Here is a 25,282-nt window from a genome sequence, read left to right as displayed (position 1 = left end):
CACACGGAGGCAGCCCAGAGAGGGGGGCTCCCGGGGGACCCCGAGGAGGAGCCAAGGACTCTTGGTAGAGGTGCATGCCCCTTCTGATTGGGAATAATGCAGGTTGCCATCTCCTTTGTATGTGATACCGTTTTTTTTTTTTTTTTAAGATTTTACTTATTTATTTGACAGAGAGAAATCACAAGTAGGCAGAGAGGCAGGCAGAGAGAGAGGAGGAAGCAGGCTCCCTGCTGAGCAGAGAGCCCGATGCGGGGCTCGATCCCAGGACCCTGAGATCATGACCTGAGCTGAAGGCAGCGGCTTAACCACTGAGCCACCCAGGTGCCCCTGTGATACCGTTTTAATTGAGTGACCGCTACAGGCAGCGGGGGAGCTGAGGGGAAATCAGAGAGCGTCTCCCTGCAGGAGCATGGGGGAGACCATTCCAGCCAGCCTGGGTGCCCGCTACAGGCATGCTGGTGCTGCAGGGTTTGTGAGGTTTGAGTTCTGATGCCACACACTTGCTGGGGCCTTGGACAGGCCTTGAACCCTCCCAGACCACTTTCTGGTGTTCAGCCGACTAGACGGGGTGGGAATGGCTCCTTGTCTGTGGAGTTCGAGTGAAGGTCAGGAGGTGAAGAATGTCAGGATCCCAGTAGGGTGTAGTGGGTCTACAGTTAGGGGGAAGTCCAGATGCGACATGAGAAATTGGGGGTGCCAGTGGGAGGACCTCGTTAGAGAAGCAGCCATGAGACTATTCTAACTCTTCCATTTTGGAGTTAGGGGAACCGAGACCTGCAGGGCTCATTCCTGTCTTTGTTCGCTCATTTATTCATTCAACATTCCTGGCATCGACGCCAGCCTGAGTGGTGAACAGGACTGAGAAGGGACACACGGCTTTGCCCAGGAAGCTCACGGAGGCTGGGTGTTGAAAGACGAGATACGTGGCTGGGCATTCAGGGTGTTCAGCCGCGGAGACTCGGTGGGAGGCCAGTGCCAGGGCACAGAGCCCAGGACATGGGGGTCATGAGTAGCCGCCACAGGCCGTCGGGCCCAGCAGAGTGGGTTTGGTTAAGTCTGCAGCCTGAACTGTACAACGTGCAGATCTTGCCGCCTTCCGTAACCATGAGTGATCCCGGGCAGACAGCTTCACTGCTCCGAACCTGGGTCCTCTCATCGGCAGGATGGCTGCAGCAGCAGAAGCCCCTCCCTGGACCGTTGTGGGCATTAAATCTACTTGGAGATGGGAAGTAGATTTGGTGTGGCACAAGGCTTTGCTTATTACAATTCAGCTGAAAGCAACTTTCAGTCAATATGACCATTTGGTGATGATCTGGGTTCAAAAAAAAAGTTGTTTACAAAATCCTATGGAGAGCCCACTTCGGGCCAACATTGAACAAAGCCTAAGAATCCTCACCGTCACCAAACACAGATCAGAGAAAGGGCAGAATAGAGGGAACTCAGTGATAAATGCCATGGAGCAAAATCTCGCAGGGAGGTTCATCCGCCAGGATTCTAATGGGGGGATCAGGAAAGGTCCCATGCAGGTGACATTCACGCCCAGGCCTGAAGGAGGGGAGGTGGGTGAACCTGGTTAATGCTGTCGGGTCACTTTTTTCAACTCTTTTTTTTTTTTTTTTTTTTTTTTTCACTTTTTTCACCGTGGTGCCACCTGGTTTCCAGTGGCTTGGCAGGCTTGAGCCTGGGCTCCTCCCCTCCGAAGAGCCCTTCTCTCTCTCTCTCTCTCATTCTCTCTCTCCCTCTTTCCCTCTCCCTCACTGTATGGGGTCCCTGCTTGCTGGGAGGTCTCCAGCCCCCCGGCAGGGAAGGCCCCTGGCACCGAGCGTGAGAGCTTTCCTCAGCTGCCTTGGGAGGGTGGACAGGGACCACCCAGGGCGACCCTGGCTGTTGCTGGTTCATTTTGTGTTTGGATGAGTCCTTCTTCCGCTGGAGCCGGCCACGATTTTCCAGCTTCCTAGTTCCAGCTCAGCAAAACCCCCACTTACTTTCCCAGAGAGAGACTGAAGGAGACCAGTCTCCAGCGCCCCATGTCCGAGGCCATGTGTCCAAACCTGGGTCAACATCCTTGCTCTGGAGCTGCCTCTGGTCCAGAATCCTAAAACTCTGGAGGAATTCCAGAGGACCCCAGTAATGCATCAAGATTCAAGTTGAGTGGTCCTTACTGAGAGCTCGAGGACTCCAGAGGGCTCTTCTGGAGCCCTGAAGGCTACATGGCTTCCCGAGGATGCTGGACCCTGGGGGCGGTTCTCCAGCCCCATGAAATAGGGTAGTCATTCTCCAGAACTGTCAAAAGCTTAGAAGGTCTTTGGTATATCAGAATTGGGGGAAGCTCTAGGAAATTCCAGGGCACTGTAGACGTTCTTCAGAATCCCAGATCCTTAAGTGATCTCTCAGAAATTTCACGTGCTGTGAAATTGCACATAATAATTGGGAGGGATTTTCTGGACTCTCTAGCTGGGGGGTTGGGGGGATGTTTAGCGGAGCTTGGAAGGCCATCCATGAGTTTGTAGAATGCTGGCAAATCTAGAGATGAATCTAGATGTCTAGCGCCCCAGCTGAATTCTTCAGATCCTTGGGGACCTTCCCTCTTGGCCAGGGCAGGAGCGGGAGTTTGGCTGAAAGTGTTACTGTAGCTCACACACTTAAGGAAGGGCACACCTGTGGGTCCTTATTCTTCCTTTGAGGTCTCCTCTGGGCGATCAACCCCAAGATAGACGCCACTGGTATAGACAGATGGAGTGTGCAGAACCCACCGCTGAGAACATCTCACTCCAGTCTCTGTCCACTCCGGCCGCACACATCCCCCGCTACTTTCACCTCCCACACGTGTCCTGCCTCGGGGGTTTTTTCCCCTTTGTCTAATGACCCATTTGTCCCAGTTTATACTCAGTTTTTTTACCCAACAGATCGGTTTCAGCCCCTCTGAGGGACATTTTATGTTCTCTTAGATTCTTCTAACCATTGTGTCTTTATCGAGCTTCCTGATTCCCCTTCCTTTATTTTAATGGTGGGGCAGTGTCCAGGGAGCGGTCTTGCTCTGCAGCAAGGAGCAGAAGCCCTCGGGAGTTGTAAGCAGGTGGTGCTGTGATTAGAGGGCAGGAGCTGCAGGCGCCGGGGCCCTGGTCTCTAAGTCTGGCCTGCAGCAGACTGCCTGTGGGGGCCGCACGAGCCCTGCCCTGGCCAGCCAGCAAGGAAGACCTTGGAAAGCCGGCAGGGGCCTCGTCCACAGGCGCCTTCATGCAGCCCCCAGCTATGATCACACAGACTCTCGCTCATCACCCCTTTACCAGGTCCCTCGTGAAGGCCAGGCCTGCTCTCCTGGTGGTCAGGCTTTGGAACGTTCTGCAGATGCACCCCCTCTCCCAGCCCCCCTCTGTCCGAGCTGCAGCTGTGAGAGCCTGGGCAAGATAGTTAAGCTCTTGGAACCTCAGACTCCTTCTCTGTAAAAGTGGGGTAAGATCGGTTTATCCTGTGAGAAGCTCATTAAGTGCTCACGGAGGATAGGAGATGAGGATTGAAAGCGACTCCACATGCATTGTTGAGGGTGGAGCCAGCCCCCCCCCCCCCCCCGTCAGTGCTGCATGAATGCGAATCGGTATTACTGTTTTTATTAGTAACGGACGCTCTTGGCACACACGTGCGATGTTCCTGTCCTTGCAGGAGAGGAATGGGTGTCGCCACCTGCTCCCCGGTCTTTGCACAGGCATGACCTTGTTCATCACCGCTCTGCCGGGGAGGAAGGGGAGGAAGTGGCCGTGCGGCACTGCCGGCCCGTACGAGCGCCAGGGACGAGGCCCCGCTGCTCTGCCAGGGCTCACCGAGAGAGAGTCATTTGTCTGCCTTGAGGAAGGGCCAGGGGGACTTTCCAGAAATTCTGGCTGGCCTCGAGGTTTTGGAAAAGAGCTATTTTAGTCTGTGTGAGGACATTGGGTGATATCAGCTCGGTGAGCCAAGAGTCAGGGCGGGTCCCTGGAGGTCCTGCTGTAATGGACAGATAAGACCAGGCTGCAAAGAGCAGGAAGACGCCTGTGTCCTCTGCCTGGACACAGGCTGGATTTTGGAAGCTTACTCCTTGGGGAAAACCCTTTCTTCATTGGTGCAAAGGGAGACAGAGGGCGGGCCAGGCCGTAAGCTCTGTCCCCTGGGTCTCAAGGACACTCGGCTCCAGAGTGTCGCGCTTTGTAGGCTGCTTCTCCGGGCTGAGCCCGCCTTTCCTGCAAGCAGGAAGCTACACTGACAACATTCAAGGGCACACCTCACTCTGCTCTCTGCAAGGAGTGAGAATGTGACCTGTCCATCATTTCTTTCCTCCATACCCCGTGGCCCCTCTGAATCCCATTTAACAGAGGGAAAAACTCAGATCCAGAAAGGCAAAGTCACTTAGGATCACATAGGCAGTAAGGGGGCACAGCAGTGATTGGAACCCAGATGTGTCTGGGGGCAAAATTCAACCGCATTTTCATCACTCTGCTAAGCTAAGTTTGGGGGTCCTCCTGGCCATGCCACACAGACTAATTCAAAACCGGGGACACAAGGAAATGCCATCACCAAGCAAAATCTCTTTGCCTTTTGGACTGTCATTGAGCTTTCTGGTCTTCACTGATCATGATTTAAGCATTTGGAGTAGCAATTCCAATCTTCTGGCCTCCCTCAGCTGCCTTCTAGTTGGGTGAACCTTCTTGGGGTCTAATATATTCTCCTCCACAGCTCTAAGAAAGTCCCTAGGTGTGTGTTCACTGAGCACCTACTAAGTGCCCGGCATACTGCTAGGCTCCAGAGAGGAAGAAATGTGGCAGGTCCCATGGCATGGCAGGCACGGGGTCTGCTTTTAGCTGGGGAAGAGAGAAGCAGGCACATGTCAGCCTGACTCTTGCAGGGAGATGACCCACTCCACTGCTCCAGGTGTCTGAAAGAACACAGCCCAAAGTGCCACTTAGGAGGGGACAGGGTCTGGGAGGTCAGCAGAGTGAGAGGCAGGTGTCAGGGAGACAGATCCGAGTTCGAATCATGATTCATTGCCTAGGTGGCCTTTGATACATGTTCGCCCGAGCTCTTAGCCTCAGTTTCCCTATCTGTAAGATAGAGTCACTATTGTAATAAAGTGACGGAGCCTTAACAGGAGGGTTCAGTAAGATGTGCTCGTGGGACACCGGCCTGGGGCCTGGCATGTTGTAGGAACTGAATCCGCCTTTGTCATCTGGAGCAGTGGCACCCAAGTCTGGCTCACAGAGAGACTCTTCCAGGAAACTGTTTCCAAAAGGGCCCCATCTAAGCATACAGCTCTGTAGCTAGGTGGGGGGTAGGCAAGGTAGAGGCTGAATATTCTGCACTCCCAGGAGATCTAAAGCAGTCCTGGGGCAGGGAGGGCTGGGTTCTAGCACTGATTCTCCCCCTTTTGTGGGCCTTTGCGCTAGGCCTCTGGCTCCTGGTCAGGGTGGAACCATCTGAGCAAACCTGGGTGGTCTTTCTGGAAGTTCTCTGCTGCCCTCTAGCGGACCTGGGACGCTCTCGCCTCCCTGCAGCATAATTCCTGCATTTCTGAGCCCTTACCCGGTACCCCGAGCTGTGCTAAGTGCCTGTGAGGACACAGGTCCCCCCAGGGTGTGCACTTGGGCAGCTGCGAGGACGTCCCTCTCTGAGCTCCTATATCAGCCACGTCCAGTGAGCTACCCGACCCTAGACGGGGAAGGTGAGGTCAGGGCAGGAAAAGCCTGCCCTCACGGTCACCCAGCAAATCACAAGGGCTGGGACTCAAGGCTGTAGGTGGCCTAGCTCTTTGGGATGGGTGGGGAAGAAGTAAAGCCCTGAAACAGCTGAGCAGGGAGAGGGTCGCCTCTCCTGATGCTGGTTCTGGAGTCCCGGGTGCCGCCCACCTCCGGTTTCACCATGCGTGGACAGGTCACACTCTGAGTCCGGGGGAGCTGCGCAGAGTCAGGTGTCTAGGACAGGGCCTGGGGCTGGATACCTCCTCATGAGGAAGGAAGGACCCCTACTATCCCCTTCCACTATGAGCACAGGAAGGCCCGAATCCTGACCGTGCCCTCTGGTCTGAGTCCCACCCCATGGCCTGGATGCCCCTGTTGGTCCTTCCTTCTTCCTGGAGAACCTTGAAGGGGAGTTGCTTTCCGGCCCTTGCTTCTGCTCCCTCTTTGTGGGCCTCCCCCAATTACAAATCTGACCGACCAGTCCCTTCTGAAAACCCAGCAGCATTCCCCACACACTTGAGACTCATAGCGACCTTTGGATGGGCATCACAGTCCTACCTGCTGGGCCTCGGCCCCCTCCCCAGCCTCAATCTCCACTTGCCTCCCCCACCCCCAACCCCCAGCCACTGCCTAGTTTCCACTCCGAGGTTTGGATGGTTGGTTGGTTGGCTGGTTGGCTTTTGCTTACCAGATGCATCATTTTTTCTCTCCATCTGCCTCCTCTATGGCTCCACTGGTGCCGTCCCTCTGTCCAGAGCACCCTGTCCTCCCTCCATGGGCCCCCTTGCCCTTTTGTCTGGTGAACTAGGTGGGTCTTCCCCTCCCCTGGCCTCTGCTCCCCTCTCACTGCAATGACCACCTGTCTTATCGTCTTCTCCCCACCCTGCCTGCAACGGGGAGTGAGTTCTAGAGTCCTCCATGCACTCCATCAGACTCGAAGCACCACGCACAGAGTATGAGGTTGGTGAATGAATGAGTGAGTGAATGAGTAAGTGTGGGAGAAAGCCTGGGCCCTAGAGACAGGCTGATGTGGCCCCCAGCTCAGCCGGAAGCTGGGTAACCTTGAACAAGTCCTGTTCCCTCCCTCAGCCGCCATGTGTTCATCTGAAAACGACCCACCATTCCTGCTGCGCCTTCTGCACCGGTGGGCCCCACCCCCTGCACTTGGACTGGTTCCGGAAGTGACCCCAGAGCTTCCACCCTCCCACCCCGATGGCCAGAGGGGGAAGAGGGGTCAGTATCCGCAGACTGCTAATGACCTTACATCCCACGGTCCAGGGCTGATTTTTAAAAAACAGCTCAAAGTCCAGGTGGGCTTTGGAAGGATTTGCTCTCTCTGTTTGCTCTGGTTAATCATCTCAGGAGAGCAAACATCTCTGGAGGCAGGGGGAGAGATCAATATCCGGGCATCAGCCCTCCTCCCAGGAGAGGCCATGGGGCTGCCTGCACAGTCCTGTCCAAAAGAGGCCACTGCTTGTCTTCACCCCCATGTGCTGCAGTGTTCCCATGGGGCCAGTGGGGTGAACAACCCTGATGCCATCGTGTGGCCTTGAGCAAGCGTCACAGGGGGCCTCTATTCCCACTGATTCGCTGGTGGTGTCTCATTCTCCTGCAGCTCGGTTTCTCCCAAGACACCCAGAGCTCATCACCAGGTAGGAGAGTGGACAGTTTACAAAGCACTCTGACCCACTGCTTCACTTGACCTTTTGGCAGACAGAACAAGGTCTGTTATCTTCAGTATAGAAATGAGGAAAGTGGCTTCAGAGCAGGAAAGGCCTCTGCAAAGTTAGTGGAAAAGAAGTCAGGGCTCCTGACTCCCAGCTCTCTGAATGCCTCATAAATCAGACTGCCTTCTTCCTGCCACCGCTAACCAAACTGTAAAAGGTCAAGAAATGTTGTGAACTAGAGGGAAGGTCATTGTCCCAGAAATCTAAGCTGGGATGGTAGGTGTGATAAAGCTTGTAACATGGCTTTGAGCTTCCCAGCAGCCAAAGCAAAGAGGAAATGCTGTCAGTAGCCAAGCTCTTGGTGATGGAGCAATGGAAACACTCACTTAGGAATAGAGACATTTGTTCCTGCTGCTGGGAGAGAGCAAAGGTATTGGGTCGCTCCTACAGAGGGATGTGACACACCATTTGCTGGTGCCACTCGGTGGAAGAGGGGAATTCCTGGATTCTCACATGAATCTGAGTTTTGCATTTGGAGCCCTCTGAAGGGGACATGCACAGCCAGAGCAGGAGGTCTTCTGTGAGTCTGGAATGTTCCATGTCAAGAACAGGGAGGAAGTAAGGACAGCAGCTCTGACGGCTGGGAAAGAGCTTTACAGGGAGGGCCTGCGGTAGCACTGGCAAGAGTTTGAGCTTTGGAAACAAACCTAAGTTTTTAAAAAAATTCTCTTCGAAATTGCTTAATGTACAGTATACAGTTTCCTAAGGCTGCCGTTAACAGAGTATCATAGCTGGGTGGCTTATAACAGAATTGCGTTCTCTCACAGTTCTGGAAACTGGAAGTCTGACACCGGACTGTCATTGGGCCCACAGTCTCTCTGAAGTTCCTAGAAAAGAATCCTTGCATGCCTCTTCCTAGCCCCTGATGAGTACCAGCAGTCCCTGGCGTGCCTTGACTTGCGGCTGGCTCCCACCTCCATCCCCGTCTTCACGTGGCGGTCTTCCCTGCACGTCACTGTGTCTGTGTGTCTGAGTCTCGCTCCCCTTTCTCTTCCTAAGACACCAGGCGTTGGATGGGGGGCCCACCCTCATGTAGTGTGACTTCATCTTAGCTAGTGGCCTCTGCAGGTGAAGTCACATTAAGGTCCCAGGTGCACACGAATTTAGCGGGAGATAGTATGTTCAACCTTCTGCGAACCCATTCTCCTCTTACCACATGCCAGACACTGCCCTCGGGCTTTGCAAAGCTTGGTGCCCACAACCTCATGATAGCGCTGTGAACCAGCAACCAGTGTCCCCGTTGACGGGTGAGGAAGCCCAGGCACTGGGAGGACACATCACTTGCCCAAGGCCAGCACGGGGTGTGGTCTAGCTCCGGAGTCCATCTTCTCTGCCGCCACCCAGTGCCGCCTGGGCGGGCAGCTCTGCTTCCCAGCAGGGAGCCCCAGCTCCCTCCCAGAGACTCAAGTCCTTTGTCTTTATTTTCTATTTTTCGTAAAGATTTTATTTACTTGAGAGTGTGTGTGTGTGTGTGTGTGCATGAGTTGGGGGGAGAGGCAGAGGGAGAGGGAGAAGCAGGCTCTCTGCTGAGCAGGGAGCCCCATGTGGGGCTCTATCCCAGGATCCTGGGATCATGACCTGAGCCGAAGGCAGATGTTTAACGACTGAGGCAGCAAGGCCCCTCAAGTCCCCTGTCTTGAAAGGGGAGAAATAGCACCTACTTTCTAGGTTCTTGTAGGGGTGGGATTCAAGTCTGTGGCATGTGTCCAGTGTTGGTGTAGAGCTGGCACAGAGCAGGTGCTCAGGGAATGGAAGCTGCTGTGGAAATCATCGTCATTACTCCTGCTGTTATTTAGGCTCAGACAGGGAACTCTGGAGATAGGACGCCTGAGTTCTCGTCCGGGCTGTGCCTTTAGACCCTCCCCCCTACCAACCGCTATGGTCTCTGCTCCGTTGTTTCTTCTTTCTGAGCCTCCGTTTTCACCTGCCAGGAAGGGGCCCCATGGGGCTCACGCTGCTGGCTCCTGGAGCAGGAGGTCCAGGCCGCTGACCCGGCGGGAAAGGCAACAGGCTGCTCCTCTCCTCTCTGCGGGGAGCCGGTCTGGGGCCTAAAGCCCGAGCTGGGCTGCCTCCGGCCTGGGTTGTATTTGGCCGGCGCCTTCTCTGAAACAGCCGCCCTGACCCCTTGGGACCACTGACCCCAGGCAGGACACTGCAAGGGATCGATCAGACCCGGCCTCAGGGCCCTGATTGGTTCAGGCTGAGCAGGGCAAATACCAAGGTCACCTACAAGCTCCTGGCCCCCTCCCCAGCCTCAGTTCACAACTGCCGTGGGCAGAGAGGCCTTGTGTCCTCTGTCCCCAGCCTGAGCCTGCGAGCGACTCTCAAGGCAGAAGAGCCCAGAACCATGTGGAGTCTCAGGGCTGTGTTTCTGCTGCTGACTGCCTGCCTGGCCGTGAGTGCCAGTCCCGTGGTGACACTGCCTGATGACATCCAAGTGCAAGAGAACTTCGACATCTCTCGGGTAAGGCTGGCCTCTCTGGCAGCGATGGCTTTATGGGGGGCAGCCGGGGGCAGGTCTCCTGATCTGGAACTCAGGGCTGGGTCCCTCGGGGCCCTCCTGCTCAGATCATCCGGGGTTTGCTGAAGTTATGACGCTATGCACCTGCCGTTCCGGGGGCCCCTTGTCTGACGATCTCACGATCTCACATGTGAACCTGCCCTCCGGGGCTCAGGGGGCTCCTCACCTTCCACTACAGATTACAGGCCCCCCTCCCCCCGGAAGTCTCCTGTAGCCACCTCACAGTGCTTAACTTCTGTGACTTCCTGCCCCCTGCTCCCCGCCAACCCTTCAACTCTCGGCTGCTCCCTTCTCCCCATAGCCCGTTACCATCCTGGGTGCTCTGCCCTGCAGGCCTGGCTGTGGACAGAGATCCCGGGTGGCACAGGGCAGATGTAGGATACTGGGGAGAAAAGAAGCAGGACAGAGATGGGGTTGGTGGGATTAAGAGGGCTGGGCAGGCAGTGTGTGCGGGAACCCCAGGACCACCTTCCAGTTCCTGCTCTATCCCCAATCACTGGGGGACCTTGAACAGGACCTCGCCCACACGGGGCTCAGTCTCCACGTCCGTATAAGGGGCTCTCAGACCCTTCTAGCTGTGGATTTTGTTTATGCTCAGAGACAAGCAGGGGTTGTGGGTGGAGGGGCATTGTTGAGGGGGGTCCTGCGGTGATCTGCGATGGTGAAGGGTTAGAGGCTCACTGACTGGTTCCCCAGGATGTGAGGGCTTAGTCATCTCTCTGCTGTGTGGCCAGAAAGGGTAGCAGGATTGTCCTGAGAAAGTTCAAGGAGGGGAGATCCTTTCTAGCATGGAGCTATGGGCTGCCTGCGAGGTACTGAGCTCCCTGTCCCTGGAAGCGTGAAAGACAGTTGAAGGTGACCTTCAACCTTAGGGCTTTGGGCCTCATGCAAGGGAGCCGCACAGATCTATACCTAAGCAGAGTACGGCCCTCCACGGAGCGCGGTGGGACCCCATCTGCTCCTTCCCCTCCTAGGCTTGCTGTAAGGAGGTCTGTCCTTCCTTGAAACTGCGTGGCCTCCGGTTAGCTCTCTGATATTACAGCTTCTCATTGAGAGGAGGGAGGGAGGGAGGAATGGGAACAGGCGTCTGGCAAATCATCTTTGCGGTCCGAAGCAAACCCAGATCCTCAGAGCTTGTGGCTGCCTCCTAGATCTACGGGAAGTGGTTTCACGTGGCCATGGGCTCCACCTGCCCATGGCTGAAGAAGTTCATGGACAGGATGTCTATGAGCACGCTGGTGCTGGGCGAGGGGGTGACAGACGCGGAGATCAGCATGACCAGCACACGTTGGCGGTGAGTGAGGGGATGGGGTGGGAGGGACAAGAGGCCAAGGCACACCTGTCACCCCCGCCTAGCTTTGGTCACCACCCTGTCCTGGAGAGTTGAGCTGTCTCCTCCCAGCGGAGACCTTGCCTCTGAGCTCCAGGTCCCTCCAGCAGGACACGCCTTTTGTACTGTCCCATCAGCACCACTGGGCCACGCCCCAATACATGCCTATTTCAGAACCTGCTGTCGATCCTTGGATGTCCCTTAGCTCAGGGCCCATCCAGGCCCCAGGACCTGACCCTGAAACCTGGGCGGGAGGCAGGTGCTGAGACTCCTCTCTCTGCTGCCACAAGCCATTCAGTCCACCATCAGGCCCTGTCCTTTCTCTTCCTAAATCCCTTCACGCTGTCTGCCTCTCCATTCTGTACCGTCCCTGCCCTGGCCCAGGCCACCTGCCTCTCTTTCCTGGCTCTCTACAGCAGCCTGCCTACACTTCTCCCCACCTCTAATCTCAAATCTTTTACCCAGCAAACAAAAGATCTCTAGAAAACTCAAGTCTGCTTAAACCTTTCCATAGCATCCTGTGGCCCTTGGGAATAAAATTCTGATCACCTCCCAGGCCCCTCCCAGCACTCACCAGCTACTCTGTGACCCACCCAAGTAGACCTTTCTGTTCCTGGAACCTTCTACCGTTTCACCCCTGATGTTCCGTCTACTGGGAAAACTTCTCCCCATCTCCCTGGGCTAATTCCTATAGACCCTCGAAGACTCAGGTTCTATGTCACTTTGTCCAGGAAGCCCTCCCTGACTAACTTCTCCCCCCTACCCCCAAGGTTCAGGTTACATGCCTTCCTTTCTGCTCTTGGAGCACCTCAGTCTTCTCTCTACATGGCACATATCGCACTGACTGCATCTGTCTCTGGCCTGCCCCTGGGCCCCGCTCAGCTGTAAGGTCTGTGAGCAGACAGAGTCCCTCTTGCGCGCCTCTGTATCCTCAGCAGGTAGCACAGGGCCTAGCACATAGATGTAGCTTGATAAATGTTCATAAGGTAATTAGCAGTCATTGTAACATATGGTATGTTCATAGTGCTTGCTGGAAGCTGTTTAATAGTATCCCGTTGGACCCTCACAACCGCCATGTAAGGAAGGCTTCATGAGCCCCATTTCACAGATGAGGGAACTAGGGCCAGAGGGATGTAGGGTAATAAACACGTCAAAGCACTCACTCATCACCCTCCCCTCCCCTCCCCGTGCTGATGTGCAGATTTGGGGAAGGAAGCTGATGTTTAGTGCTGGCTTTGGCAAGAGGATGGCACGGACGTCCCTTTTTTCTCTGTCCTTCTGTTCCTTTACACGTGAACTGGTCCCCTAGGACTGGTATGAGGCTTAAGACATTTGAGAGTGTTACTTTCCAAATTACAAAAAAATAGTGGAAAGGACTCTGGGGGAGAGTGGGTGTCAGGACCTCGGTCTCTCCCAGTGGTTACCTTTCTTCTGGTTTGTCCACCTCCAGGAGAGGCACCTGTGAGGAGATCTCCGGGGCTTATGAGAAAACCAGCACCAACGGAAAGTTCCTCTACCGTAAACCCAGTAAGTTGAGTAGGAGGGTTCCCCGCGGTTCTGCCCTTGGCCGAAAAGACCTCAGCACGTCTTATGCTCTGTTTCTGCGTCGGCTCTCTGCGCCCCTAAACGCCTCCCATGTTTCTGAGATGTTCTCTCGGCTTCCTTCTCCTTTCCTCCCTCGCTCTCTCCTCCTCTCTCGTGCGCTCACGGACATCCAGAACGAAAGGGATGTGGCTGCATTCTGAGAATAGCATGAAGGTTTCGTCAGCCCTGACGGTAGGCCTCCGCACTCAGCTGAGAAGAATTTGCTAAGCATCTACCACGTACAGTGTGCACAGGGCTGAGTGGCAGAGAGAGAGACTTGGACATGAATTTGTTCATTCGTCCAGCAAATGGTTATCGAATATGCTGTCTGTGTTGAATAATCGCATTAGTGGTTGAACATATGAATGTTTGGGTAGATGGATGGTTAGATAAAAAGGTGAGTGAATCAAGCAGCAAGTGATTGGTCCATGAATGTAGATACGGACGGCAGGTAAGTGAGTTAGTCATCGGACAGATCAATTGATAGATTAATGGATGGAGGGAGAAAAGAGGGTAGAAAGGAAGGAAAGAAGGAAGAAGGGAAGGAAATAGATGGATTTATGGTTTGATGTATGGAGAGGATGGATGTATGGAATGACAGTGGATGAATTAATGAATATACGGAGGAGACAGACGGATAGACAGAAGGCTGGATGGATAAATGATGTGTGGGGGAACAGGTGAAGGACCTCAGGCCAGAAGAGCCTTTGGCTCTAAGCCCTTTGGCTTAGACCGCTAAGCTCTTTGGCTTCTTGCATTGCCCATGCAGAATGGAACATCACCATGGAGTCCTACGTGGTCCACACCAACTATGATGAGTATGCCATCCTTCTGACCAAGAAATTCAGCCACCGCCACGGGCCTACCATCACCGCCAAGCTCTATGGTAATGGCCTGGAGCTAGATAAGCCCGTGGGAGTTGGGGGTGGGAAGGAGGGCCATGATTTAGGGACAGTGGAGTGGGGAGGAGTTGGCAGCTTTGCTTTATCCTTCTGAGAAAACTCCAGCTGTAGGGAAGGTGGAAACATTTACTCTTCCTGGAGGAGGCAGAGCTCAGTCTTCTTCTCAGGCGGAATCCTCTTTTGGTCTTTTAAGATTCTAGGCCTAGAGAATTCCAGAGCTTTCAGGCCCTTAACCAGCGGACAGAGCCATGTGTGGGGATTTGGGGGACGTGGGTGGGAGCCCTGGGAGGGACACCTCTTCCTCTTGTGGGAGCCAATCTTTCCATAGTGTTTTGAAGAGATCGCATTGGGCTGATGGTTTTCAACTTCTAAATGAAAATCCCTGTGCACCATAATCTCAGGCCTTGCCAGTCCAGGTACCCATGGTTCTAGGAGTCTTTTCTGCTTCCACTACAGGGCGACAGCCGCACCTTCGAGAAAGCCTGCTGGAGGAGTTCCGGGAGGTCGCCTTGGGTGTGGGCATCCCCGAGGACTCCATCTTCACAATGGCTGACAAAGGTAAATGCAGCCCCAACCCCCGTCACAGTTCTGCCCCCTCCTCATCCTTCACAGCCCTCCGAGAACATCTTCCCATCCCCTGGGTACTTCCCGAAACCCTTGGAGGTAAGTAGGGTTATAGTTCCCCCAGCACCCATCTTACAGAGGAGGCAGCCCGAGCCCCCGTACTTGCTCCAGGCCACACAGCATATACCCAGGAGAGCAGAGACCGGATCCAGTTCAGAGTCCCCCCTAGTGCCACCTGTTTCACTAAGGTTATATCCAGAACCCACGGGCACGTCTTAGGAGGCAGTTCAGTGCTGGACAGGATTTCACGTGCAGCTGGAGGACTTCTGGCTACTTGTTTTCCTTATCTAAAATGGGGACTAATAATGCCTCCTTTAGACATCATCGTGAGGAGTCACCGAAATAGCATTTAAACATGGCAGTGCTGTGCCTGGTGTCTGCCAAGGGCTCGGTGGAGGTGAGCCGTTGCCGCTGGTGTCTTGGTGCCCGCGGCAGTGACGGCGCGGCCACCAGCCTGTCGCTTTGCCAGTCATGACCTTCAGCACGCCACGTGTGGGGAACCATTCTTGAAGTGGGAAGATGCCCGAGACCGGTCCTAGCTCGTGCCCGCCTGGCACACACAGTTAGCATGATGAAAAAAACAGAGTGCTCTTCTTACTCACCTCTTTCTCCCATCCTGACCTAGGTGAGTGTGTCCCCGGGGAGCAGGAACCGGAGCCCACTCCGCACACGGTGAGCACCTCTTTTTCCCACTTTGTCCCCACGCGCCTGATTCTGCTGCCCTCACTCAGGTCCTTCAGGGGTGGGTGGGGTCACTGAGAGAGGTGGAGAGAAGGCAGGGCTAGGCACAGGGCTTTGAAGTCAGACCCCCCCCCGCCCAGGGCTCAACCCTAGATCTACCATCTGGACCAGTTGCAGTCCCATTCCTCTTCTGTGAAATGGGGTAGTTACCCTTACCTTCCATGTGCTAGAATTCAGGGACATGTTGGAAAAGTTCTTAGCGCCATACCGCCCACAACCAGCAGAATACTCGAGTAGGATAAAGTCAGTTGATCTCTTAAAAAAAAAACTATAAACCTGAGAGCAAGCAGATTCTCAACCAGCTCACCTCTCCCTATTCTGCCTTTTGATTTTTGGGGGCTTCCTTACTCTTCTCATTTATTTTCCTGCCTTTACCATATTGATTAAACTTTCTTCATTTTTTTCTGTGATTATTTGGAAATTATATATCCTAATTTATCCTATTGTTGTGTGTGTGTGTATATATAGGTATATGGGTGTGTATATTTCTATATGTATATGTATATTTGTATGTATACATTTTCAAGGCTATGTTTCTAAGCAAATACATATCCTAAAAATATCAGAAACATAGGTTTGGAAATTTTAAAAAAACCCAGAAATTTAAAAATAAAAAAAGTGTCCCTATTCCTATATAGAATTAATACTGTTAACCCATTACTTTTTTGTGCCTGTATTTTTAAAGAAAAATTACCACTGATTTTATAAAAGTAACATATGCTCATTATAAAAAACTAAAACTAGAAAGTAAAAAAGTTTTAAAACTACATAAAAAAAAAATGCCACCACCCAAAAACTACCAGCATTCCCATTATCCCAGGAATCGTGACACGCCCACATGTGGAGAGGAGGAGGATGTAAGGAATGTTAGATGGAGAGTTGCACAGATTAGGGCGTCGTGTTACTAAACGGTATTACATCAGAGATGCTATTTCTAGGTCTTTAAAGCACTTAGTGTCATTTGAATTAAAAAAAAGTGGGTGGGCTTCTCGAACTTTCAAATAAGCGTCTGCGTCTTTCCCAGGCATGGAATAGGAGTTCTGTAGTCTCCACGCTCTCTCCTAGTGAATGTAACCACTCGGCTTCTCCATGCCCGAGTCAGTGATTTCTGTCAATCTCTTCATTAGTGCCCCTTGTTCACCAAGTGGTGTTTTCACGGAGGGTTCTGGGCGTTTTAATCCCTGAATTCGTCCCTGTTTGAGAAAGCCTGCCCCTTTTCTTCACACTGAGTGGTATTTTGCTTGGGCATCAGTCTTGGGTCATGTTGCCATTTCCTCAGAACATTGTTTGCACTGCTACATTGTTCTTGAGCACTAATTATGGCTCTGGGATAGCCTGAGGCCAGTCTGGTATTTCTTCTCCTTGTAAGCAATTTGTTTCTTATGCCCAGATGCCTGGACAGACTTTATCCTTGAAGATGGCTACATCTTTTTCTTTTCTTTCTCTCTCTGCTTCTTCTCTCTCCTTCCTTTCCTTTCCCTCCTTCCTTTTTTTTTTTTTTTTTTAATGTAGGCTCTAAGCCCAATGTGGGGCTTGAACTCATGACCCTGAGATCAAGAGTAGCATGTTCTACTGACTGAGCCAACCAGGCGCCCTGCAGTTGGCATTCTAACTAGGATAGGTCATGGTGCTGAGCATTCCATATCGGAGGTTTCTGGGATACACTGTGTTCCCTCCATCCACAGCTTTCCGTCTTTCCGTTTTGGGGGACTCTCTTCTACTAGATGGAATTCATCTTCCAGTCCCGTTTTGGGTTTTGCTACCTCGGGAACCCTTGCTCTTTCGTCCTGGAGCATCTTTTTGTCTTTCACACGTGGCAGGCATTCTTATGTTGCTTTTGCCAGCATTCACTGGGATTCTCAATTGTCTCTTGTAGGACAGTCATTCTATGTCACAGCGTCTGTTCTGTTCCTTTGGCGGTTTCTTAGTAGCTCTGAACGTATGTTGTCTTGGTTCTCAACTTGTTTATCTAGGCCCTCCCTGGGTTCTCTCTCATCTTATTCTGTTATTTACCATTTTGTCTTTGAGTCTTGTTTTAATAAGTACCTATTTTCGTGAAGTAATTCTGCTGCTTGAGGCCACTGAGGAATGTCCTTTGGCTTGCTGAGTTATATTCTCTCCCAAGTTGGTGTCGTAGGTGGGGTTTCCTAGATCCACACCTGTGGAAGGGAAGGGACAAAGGGAGGATTGAGCAGAAGCAGCAGAGCTGTGATGTGGTCCCGATGCCTCAGCCAGCCCTGGGAGTGTTCTAGAACTGGGAGGGCCCTTTGGAGTTGTCCCATGAGGGCCCCAAGGCGGGGGCCTTAACACCCTTACGTTGCTCAGTCTGGCGAGGAAGCACGACCTCGAGTGAGAGGGGTCCTGCTGGCTGAGGCAGTTTCCAACAGAGCTGATGGATCAGGCTGGAAATGTGACTCCATTCCTAAGGGGACATTTAGGCAGTTCATGGCCAGGACCCACCACAGCCAGGCCCTGTTTCTGGTTCAGGCTAGTTACTCCTTCATTTCAGACATGGGTCTGGATAGTCCCTGTACCATTTCTTTACCTTTTCTTCTTGCTCCTGCCTCATCAGTTTTTGCCTGTCTGTTCTGATATAATTCAGTCCTTGACCCTTTCTTTCCCCACTAAAACTGAGCCGAGTGCCTAAATGTAGTCTAAAGTCTGGGTGTTTTATGTTCCATCTACTTTACTGAGATTCAGGGAAAGGGTCAGAAGGGAGTAGTGGCGGAAGAGCTTTCCTCAGGTGCGCCATCTTGGTTGGAATACCCTTGCTTGCTTTCTCTTTTGAAGAACTTCTTAATGTCCTGTGTGGGGTTTGCTCCCCCTGGTCGGGGCGGTGACGTCCATTTGTCAACACCCCCGGTGCATCAGATCATGTAGCCCCAAAACATTCACCTAGAATGAGTCGGCCGCTGGTCTGTTTTCCCCTTTCCTTCCCAGAAGCCATCTTCACTACTCCTCTGTCAGAAGAGGAAAAAAGATAGGGTCCCTCAGTTTCCTTCTCTCAGGATTTGGGAGTCTAAGGGAGAAGTATCAGAAACTTGATGACTTGGGAATTAGAGGGCAGAGTTAGGAACTGACCCTCCTCTTCGGCTCCAAAATACTTGATTTCTTTCCTTCATCAACAGTTTTACTTTTTGCTTTAAACTGTGCCCCTTTCCACGACTGAGTGACGCTGATAGACATTTGGAGATCAGTATTCTGAATTCACTTTTTGCTGTTAGGAATTGGAGAAGGCAACTGGAAATGAATTTTCAATTTGACATCTTAATCCAGATCCTGACGGATCTGTATTTCTTTATCAGCATCAAGAATGAAGCCGTAACTAGTGACTCCCCTTGCAGAAAAGAGAAATGGAACACACTTCCACTTCTTCCTTCCAGGCTTCCCACATCCCCGCCTTTGTGGATGTAATCCCAGATTGATGTTTATATTTTCCACCTTTTGAGAATTAAGTTGTATGAGCTTTGTAACAATCATTTAACCTCAACTCCCTATTTGATTGGCTTTAGTTTCTATCATCTTTTCTTTGCTATCACATGCCCTGTTTTCCTGCACTTAGATTCCCTTCTCAATCAGTGGGGATTTTTTTATTTTTAAGATTCTGCGTAAATTCTACATCTTCGTGGGGCTGAAATTCATAACCCCCATGTTCTACCAACTAAGCCCCCTGCCAGGTGCCCTGGGATATTTCTGGAAGTAGTTTTTTTTCTGGATAAACACACAGGTGGAAAACTACCGGACCCTCGCATGAGTGAAATGCCTGCCTGTGTTTAGATCACATGGTCAACAGCTTGGATGAGTGCAGAATCCCGGGGTTACCTCTGTCCTCTTACAACCCTCAGAGGCTGCTCTACAGCCTGTCCCTTAATGCTGATTACTCCAAGGGCCACGGGGCTTTTTACCCTTGTTTCTAGGGAATGTCTAGGTGGGGGCTCTTCACTCATTCTGCCTCATCCCTTCTGATCCCTACTTATAATTAGCCAACTCAAGTCATTATTCAATGCAGCAACGTTTTCTTTTGTTATTTCTATACTGACTGCCTCTCCTTCTAGAATTCCTACTATGAATTTATTTCTTAGAATCACTAACCTGCGGTGTAGTATCTCTTCTGGGTTGTTAAATTCATCAGAATCCTTTCTAGGTCCAGTAACTTTCTCCTCCTTTCATTCTGTTCATTTCCATAATGGGCAGCCCTGTGATACCGATGCGCTGTCAGCTTGAGTGTCACCGACGGTTTCAGTTTCCTCCTGGTTCCTGCCTTCGTCCTCTGTATGGTGGAGCTACTTCTCCGGCTCTGTAGGCCCCTCCCAAGCAGCGGCATTGTGCACAGTGCGCCATGATTTTTCCCTTTCCCTTCGTGTTCCCCAAGGCACGCCCAGGTGCAACCAGCTTGACAGCAGGGGTCCCTAAGCACAGCCTTTACTTGTACCTTAAAAGGGGAAGGGCCGCGGTGAAGGTTAGCACAGGTGTGCTTGTTCAGAGTCCGGATGGACTCTCCCGGACTCTGGTCTGGATGGAGAGGGACCCTGGAAGGCTGCGTGCTGCTGGCTCTCGCGGCCTGGGACCCCGCCGCAGTGGGCTGTGCACTCCTGGAGGCTCTCGCCAGCATTCAGCATCCTGCCCTGCTCTTCAGCCTCTGGCGCCGCAGCTAGAGGTGTTAGGGGCAGTCTCAAGGTCCCTTCTCCATCCTCTCTATGTGGCTTTTCCTTTGCAAGGAGCTAAGGATGATGGTCTGGTCCGTCCTTCCTGCCAATCTGTCCCACCTGTTCGCCGCCGGGTAGCAATGCCCTCAGGTTTCCGGCACAGCAATGCTGCCTTTCCCTGGCAATTCAGATAGACACCCCCCTACCCATTACTTTATTCCTTTGGACATTTCAGCCAGAATTTGGACACAGGGGTATTGTCACACTTCACAGTTCTGAGTTTCCTTTCAGACTAGAAACCTCTCTTGTGATGCCCGTTCTGGGATGGAGGTTGATGCTTCGGGGAAGACAGTCCGTTAACCAGTGTAGTTACCATGCTCTGTCTACACCCTGATTCCCCGAGTGTTTATGCACTCCAGGGGTACAGGTGAACAGTGGAGGCAAAATCCCCGCAACGGCTTGTCTCCCTCTCCCCCGCAGAGAGTCCGGCGGGCTGTGCTGCCCCAGGAGGAAGAAGGATCGGGGACCGGGCAACTGGTAACGGACTTCCACAAGAAGGAAGGTAACGGCCACTCACCTCCCCACTGGCTTCTGTCACACTCCAGAGAGGAAGGGCCCGTGGGGGGCTCACCCTGCCCTCATCACCACAGTCTCTGATTTGTCTGCTGGGCAAGGACTGGAACTAGAAAAGCCGAGTCAGGCCCCCTCAGAACTCGTAGGTCCAGGAGGAGCGAGTTCCGGCCCTGTCTGCAGCACTGTGTGGCCTCCCAGCCTCGGTTTCCCCCTCTCTGTGGCTGGCACAACAGCTGGCCACGCTCTCCATCAGGGCTTTTTTTTTTTTTTTAAAGATTTTATTTATTTATTTATTTGACAGACAGAGATCACAAGTAGGCAGAGATGCAGGCAGAGAGAGAGAGGAGGAAGCAGGCTCCCCACAGAGCAGAAAGCCCGACGTGGGGCTCGATCCCAGGACCCCGGGATCACGACCCGAGCCGAAGGCAGAGGCTTTAACCTACTGAGCCACCCCGGTGCCCCTCCATCAGGGCTTTTGTGGGAGCACGTTGGAGAAGGACGGGAGCACGCTGTGTGTAGCTGTGTTTGCAACGGACTCCCCACCTTGCCCCCCAAACACTGAGCCCTGCTCCACCCTGTGGGGGTACTGGGGTCACGGAAACAAACCCTCATCCTTTTGGAACTTGTGGTCCAGTAGAGGAAGACAGGCAGGGGGGAAGTCGATGGACTCAAAAGGGAAGGTTAGCTAAAGGGTTGGGGGAGCCCAGGAGGGAGGGGTCAGGGGATCAAGGAGTCCTTCCTGGATGAAAGGAAGCTTCTTCCTGCTTTGTCCAGGCATCCAGGTAGGGCTCTCTGCAGGACGGCGCTTCAGGGGCCGGAGCGAGGGGAGCACAGGCACAGGGGCAGGACTTCAGAGAGAAGGTCCAGCTGGCTGGCCAGGGAGCTGGTGGATGAATGCCTCATTGGCTGCTGTTACCGCAGTCTCGGGACGGACTAGACCAACATGGGGGAGCTGGGGTGGGGTCTGGGGGCCGCTGCGGTGCAGAGCGGAATAGGCACGGACTCTGGAGTCCAGCAGACACATCGTTTTGAATCTCAGGGCTGTGTGACCCCAGGCAAGTCACTTTATCTATCACAGCTCATTTCCTTGTCTTCCTCACAGCGCAGCGCAGCAGGGAGAACTAGGCGACAGGGGGCCCGGTAAGCATCTGGCCTGGTGACAGGCACACGGAAAGTACTCAGTCCGTGCTACCATTCTGCCCCTCCCAGACTCCTGCCAGCTGGGCCGTGCGGAAGGCCCTTGCCTGGGGATGGTCACGAGGTTTTTCTATAACGGCTCCTCCATGGCCTGTGAGACCTTCCAGTATGGCGGCTGCCTGGGCAACAAGAACAACTTCGTCTCGGAGAAGGAGTGTCTGCAGACCTGCCGGACCGTGGGTAAGCGTGGGCCCCTCGCCGCAGCGCACGCCGCAGCCCCCGGCCCGTGCTCCCAGCAGGCTACCCGCAAGGTGGATGGGGAGCAGGGTGGGGATGTGCCTGGGGTGGTTTCCCAGGACAGGTTTCCTGAGGTCACAGGAGCCATGGCCTGGGACTGGGGGATACTGGCTGGCCACTGGCTGGCGTGGGCTCCAGGTTCCCGGGGCTGGAGGGGCCCGGTGCTCTCTAGGAGCAGGTACCCTGGTTCGGGCCCTTCGCTGGGGGTCTTGAGGGTCAGCTGAGAGTCAGCGTTGCTCACACTCCGCACCTGCCCTCGCCTCGCAGCGGCCTGCAGTCTCCCCATCATCCCCGGCCCCTGCCGAGGCTACCACGAGCTCTGGGCATTTGACACTGCCCAGGGGAAGTGCGTCCCCTTCATCTACGGGGGCTGCCAAGGCAACGGCAACAAGTTCTATTCGGAGAAGGAGTGCAAGGAGTACTGCGGGGTCCCTGGCAATGGTAGGTGGCCCCGTGGGGGGGGGGGGCCTGAGGTGCAGGTGGGGGAGCCTTGGGAGGAGGTGGGGATCTGGAGAGGCAGTTCTGGACTCTAGCAGGTGACCAGCCCACGCCCCTCCTCGGGCCTGTCGCCCATCTGTAGAATGGGGCTAAGCCCTGGGCCCTCCCCCAGCTGGGATGCTGCAGCGGGGAGGCACTGGCCAGACCCGGGCACCTGCCTGAGCCGGGTCCCAAATCTGGTGGAGCCACCTCCAGGCTGGCCACGTTGGGCGAGTGCCAGCTTGAGCCTTGGCTTTTACTTTTGTAAAGTGGGACAGAGAACCCACTTGGCCGACCTCACAGCACCTTGTGCACTTTGGACTCGGCTGATGGCAGCTGTGACCAATGCTGAGGGTGAGGCAGTGATGCCAACAGTTGTGGCATTGCGGGGGAAAAGCAACCATCTGACCCCCGTGCCTTAAAGGGCACTTAGAGTCAATGAAAAGAGGCTAAAGCCCAGACTGTTTTGCAGAATGTGCTTTGGAGATACCAAGTCGTTCCGCAAGCAGCGGTTTCTGACCCAAGCTCAGGTCCAAACCAGCCCAAGCTGCCTTCCCTCATTCACAAGGCGTCCCCATCCCCGGACCGTTCCCATCCCTGGACCCCAGGGGCTCCCCACACCTACTCCCTGAGCTTCTCTGTGTCCTCAGGGGACAAGGAGCTGCTGCATTTATTCAACTGACGGGGCCACCGGATGACAGGGAAGCTACGGGCTGCTGCGTGTCCCAGGGGCCGGGTTCAAAATAAAAACCAACCTGTAGAGTCCTGAAGTTCCATGTCATGACTGTTCATTGTCCTCATGTGTTTAACGAGGTAGCAGGGATGGGGGAGACCAAGCTGGGGGTCGGGGGGCCGGAGTAACCCCATCTTCCCCCACAAATGAAAAAATCTGTACTGGAAATAGAACAGTCCTTGGTATGTGAAATTGGCTCCACAAATTACGAGACCTTAATCATAGTTCTCTTTACTCCACAGTAGTACAAAATGGGACTGTTTGTTTTATTAAAGCCAGAAAAGAGGAAGAGAGAAAAACCTCTGGGTACTTACTTCTGGGAGAGGCCTAACCGGGTCATCAGCTACCCAGGGTCGAAGAGAGGACTGTGCCCTCATGTGCCCGGGCCCCGGGCTGGTCACAGCCACTGACCCACCCTGCCTGCAGCAGTCTGTGTCCTGGGGCCACCAATACTTACTCCAACGTCCTACCTTGGTCACAGCCCTGTCCCAGCACCAGCTGCCAGGGGATGAAAAGCCTCAGGCGGTTTCCCTACAAGGCTCTCGAGATCCCATCTCCTGGGAGCATCACTCTGGCCCTTTGCCCCATCAGAAGAATGTCACTGACCTTCACATGGCGTCTGGGAGTGGCAAGGCACCAGAGCCAGGCCAGAAGCCCTCAGCCTGGTCTGGCTTGTCCTCCCTTGAGAAAGAAAATAGGCAGGCTGTCCATGGTGGTTTGGCCTCAGAACATGACTCCAGGAGCTTCCAACTGGGACACACAGGATTTATAAGCAATTGATTTACAAATCCCTCTTGCTGGGTCCATTTATCCAGAGCGCGGAGAGGTGCTGCAGGATAACCCCCCGGTTTTGTGTCCTCTGAAGTGGCGAGGCAAGCCGGCACACCTCTTATCTGCAAGGTGACCCGTGTGCTGAGGGCTGGCACCTAATTCAGTCAAGGGCCCCTCTCAGGCCATTAGCCCGTTTGCTTATGACACTCCTAAGGAAGGAGGGAGGGAAGGACGAAGGATGAATCCAGAGGTTAAGCATTTGGGCACTAGAAAGCTTTGCAGCTTCCTTGGCCAGAACAGAGAGCAAGCCCCTGCTTCTCCCTAAAGTCCTAAGCTTGGAGTTTCCCGGTTCCTCCCGAGAGGACTGTCGGGAGGGGACAGTGTGCGGTCATGGCCAGGACTCTCTGGGTAGGAGTGGGTGGGTCAGGAGCAGGGACACAGGTGACTATTCAGGGAGACAAGACAAGCTCTCCGCCTGAACAAAGGTCACCATGCCCTACGTCCATACCGTGCCTTTCGGATCAGGGCTGGCCACCTATGGTGCTCTGAAGGGGAATATTCGGAAGGGCACTGATGGACAAACGCCTCAAGCACAGACAGCAAGCCTCAGGCGGGAAGCAGCTGCAGTTGGAGACGGGATGCTAGCTTCTAAGGTATTTTTCACAGTTCTGAACTCACCATTTATAATAATGGGTCTTCCATTAAAAAATATCTAATGATTCTCCTGAAATACATGCCAGCAGCCGTGGGACAGCAGCCCGCAGGCCACAGGGCAGGGCTGAGGGGAGAAGGTTCCTCTGGCCGGGGGCTCCCCTGCGGTTCCCTAGCTGGCCTGTTGCCTCGTCAGGTCCCAGAGACGGACAGGCGGGGTTGAAGCACGTCTGTGCCCCGGAGTCTGGAGCCCGCGCCACTCACCCCTGCAGGCCCCAGAATCCTTCTGTTGAAGCTGCCCTGAATGAAGACTCAGCGTGGTTCTCAAGGATCCTTACCTGAAATCCTCTCTTCAAGATACTGGTCACATTTGGTACAAAACCAATGTGGCTGCTTTAGTAACAACACGTACCCCTCTTTTTAAAAACCCAGAGGCTGGCCCTTTGGCTGCATGAAGGCTCCAGGCCATGCCCTTGGCCTTCTGGGACTTCGATGTTGGGGCTTGGGGGAGGACTCTTAGAGCTACAGGAGGCTCCTGACTTGTTTCAGACGGCGTGGCAACTCCTCGATGAAACATGAAACGTCAGTCAACCGCTCTGGGCCATGTCCCCGGGGTACTCGTCACAGGAAACTCCCAAAGGATGGTCCTGAGGGCATGGCTCACGCCCTGTGGGAGGGGGTCCAGCTCGGCAGCCTGTTGAGATGCTCCACATGCGACCTGGTGATTTGTCCGGCCAATCCATGCAATATCCTCTTCGGGGACTGCACCCCACCGTCTGGTTGAGGCTGGGAGAAAGCACAACAGACTTTCGACAGCAGCACCCCTGCGCCCTTCCGGCCCACTCAGACCGCTGCTCACCTTC

At 53.8% G+C, this 25,282-nt stretch overlaps 1 protein-coding gene across 1 annotated transcript; it reads left to right on the top strand.

Moving 5' to 3' along the window:
* The first annotated feature begins 9,478 nt into the window (after positions 1 to 9,478).
* Positions 9,479 to 23,034, top strand: AMBP (alpha-1-microglobulin/bikunin precursor). The gene is made up of 10 exons (XM_082697126.1): positions 9,479 to 9,896; positions 11,105 to 11,247; positions 12,734 to 12,810; positions 13,637 to 13,753; positions 14,226 to 14,327; positions 15,019 to 15,065; positions 20,261 to 20,342; positions 21,563 to 21,730; positions 22,055 to 22,228; positions 22,915 to 23,034. The coding sequence occupies exons 1-10, from the start codon at positions 9,780 to 9,782 to the stop codon at positions 22,944 to 22,946; spliced, it is 1,059 nt and encodes a 352-aa protein (XP_082553252.1). The 5' UTR covers positions 9,479 to 9,779; the 3' UTR covers positions 22,947 to 23,034.
* Positions 23,035 to 25,282: the final 2,248 nt, after the last annotated feature.

Source organism: Mustela nivalis, assembly GCF_964662115.1.
Source record: "Mustela nivalis genome assembly, chromosome: 13".
Classification (NCBI taxonomy): domain Eukaryota; kingdom Metazoa; phylum Chordata; class Mammalia; order Carnivora; family Mustelidae; genus Mustela; species Mustela nivalis.
Note: the sequence above shows the minus strand (reverse complement) of the source record. Positions and strands in the feature narration are given on the sequence as shown.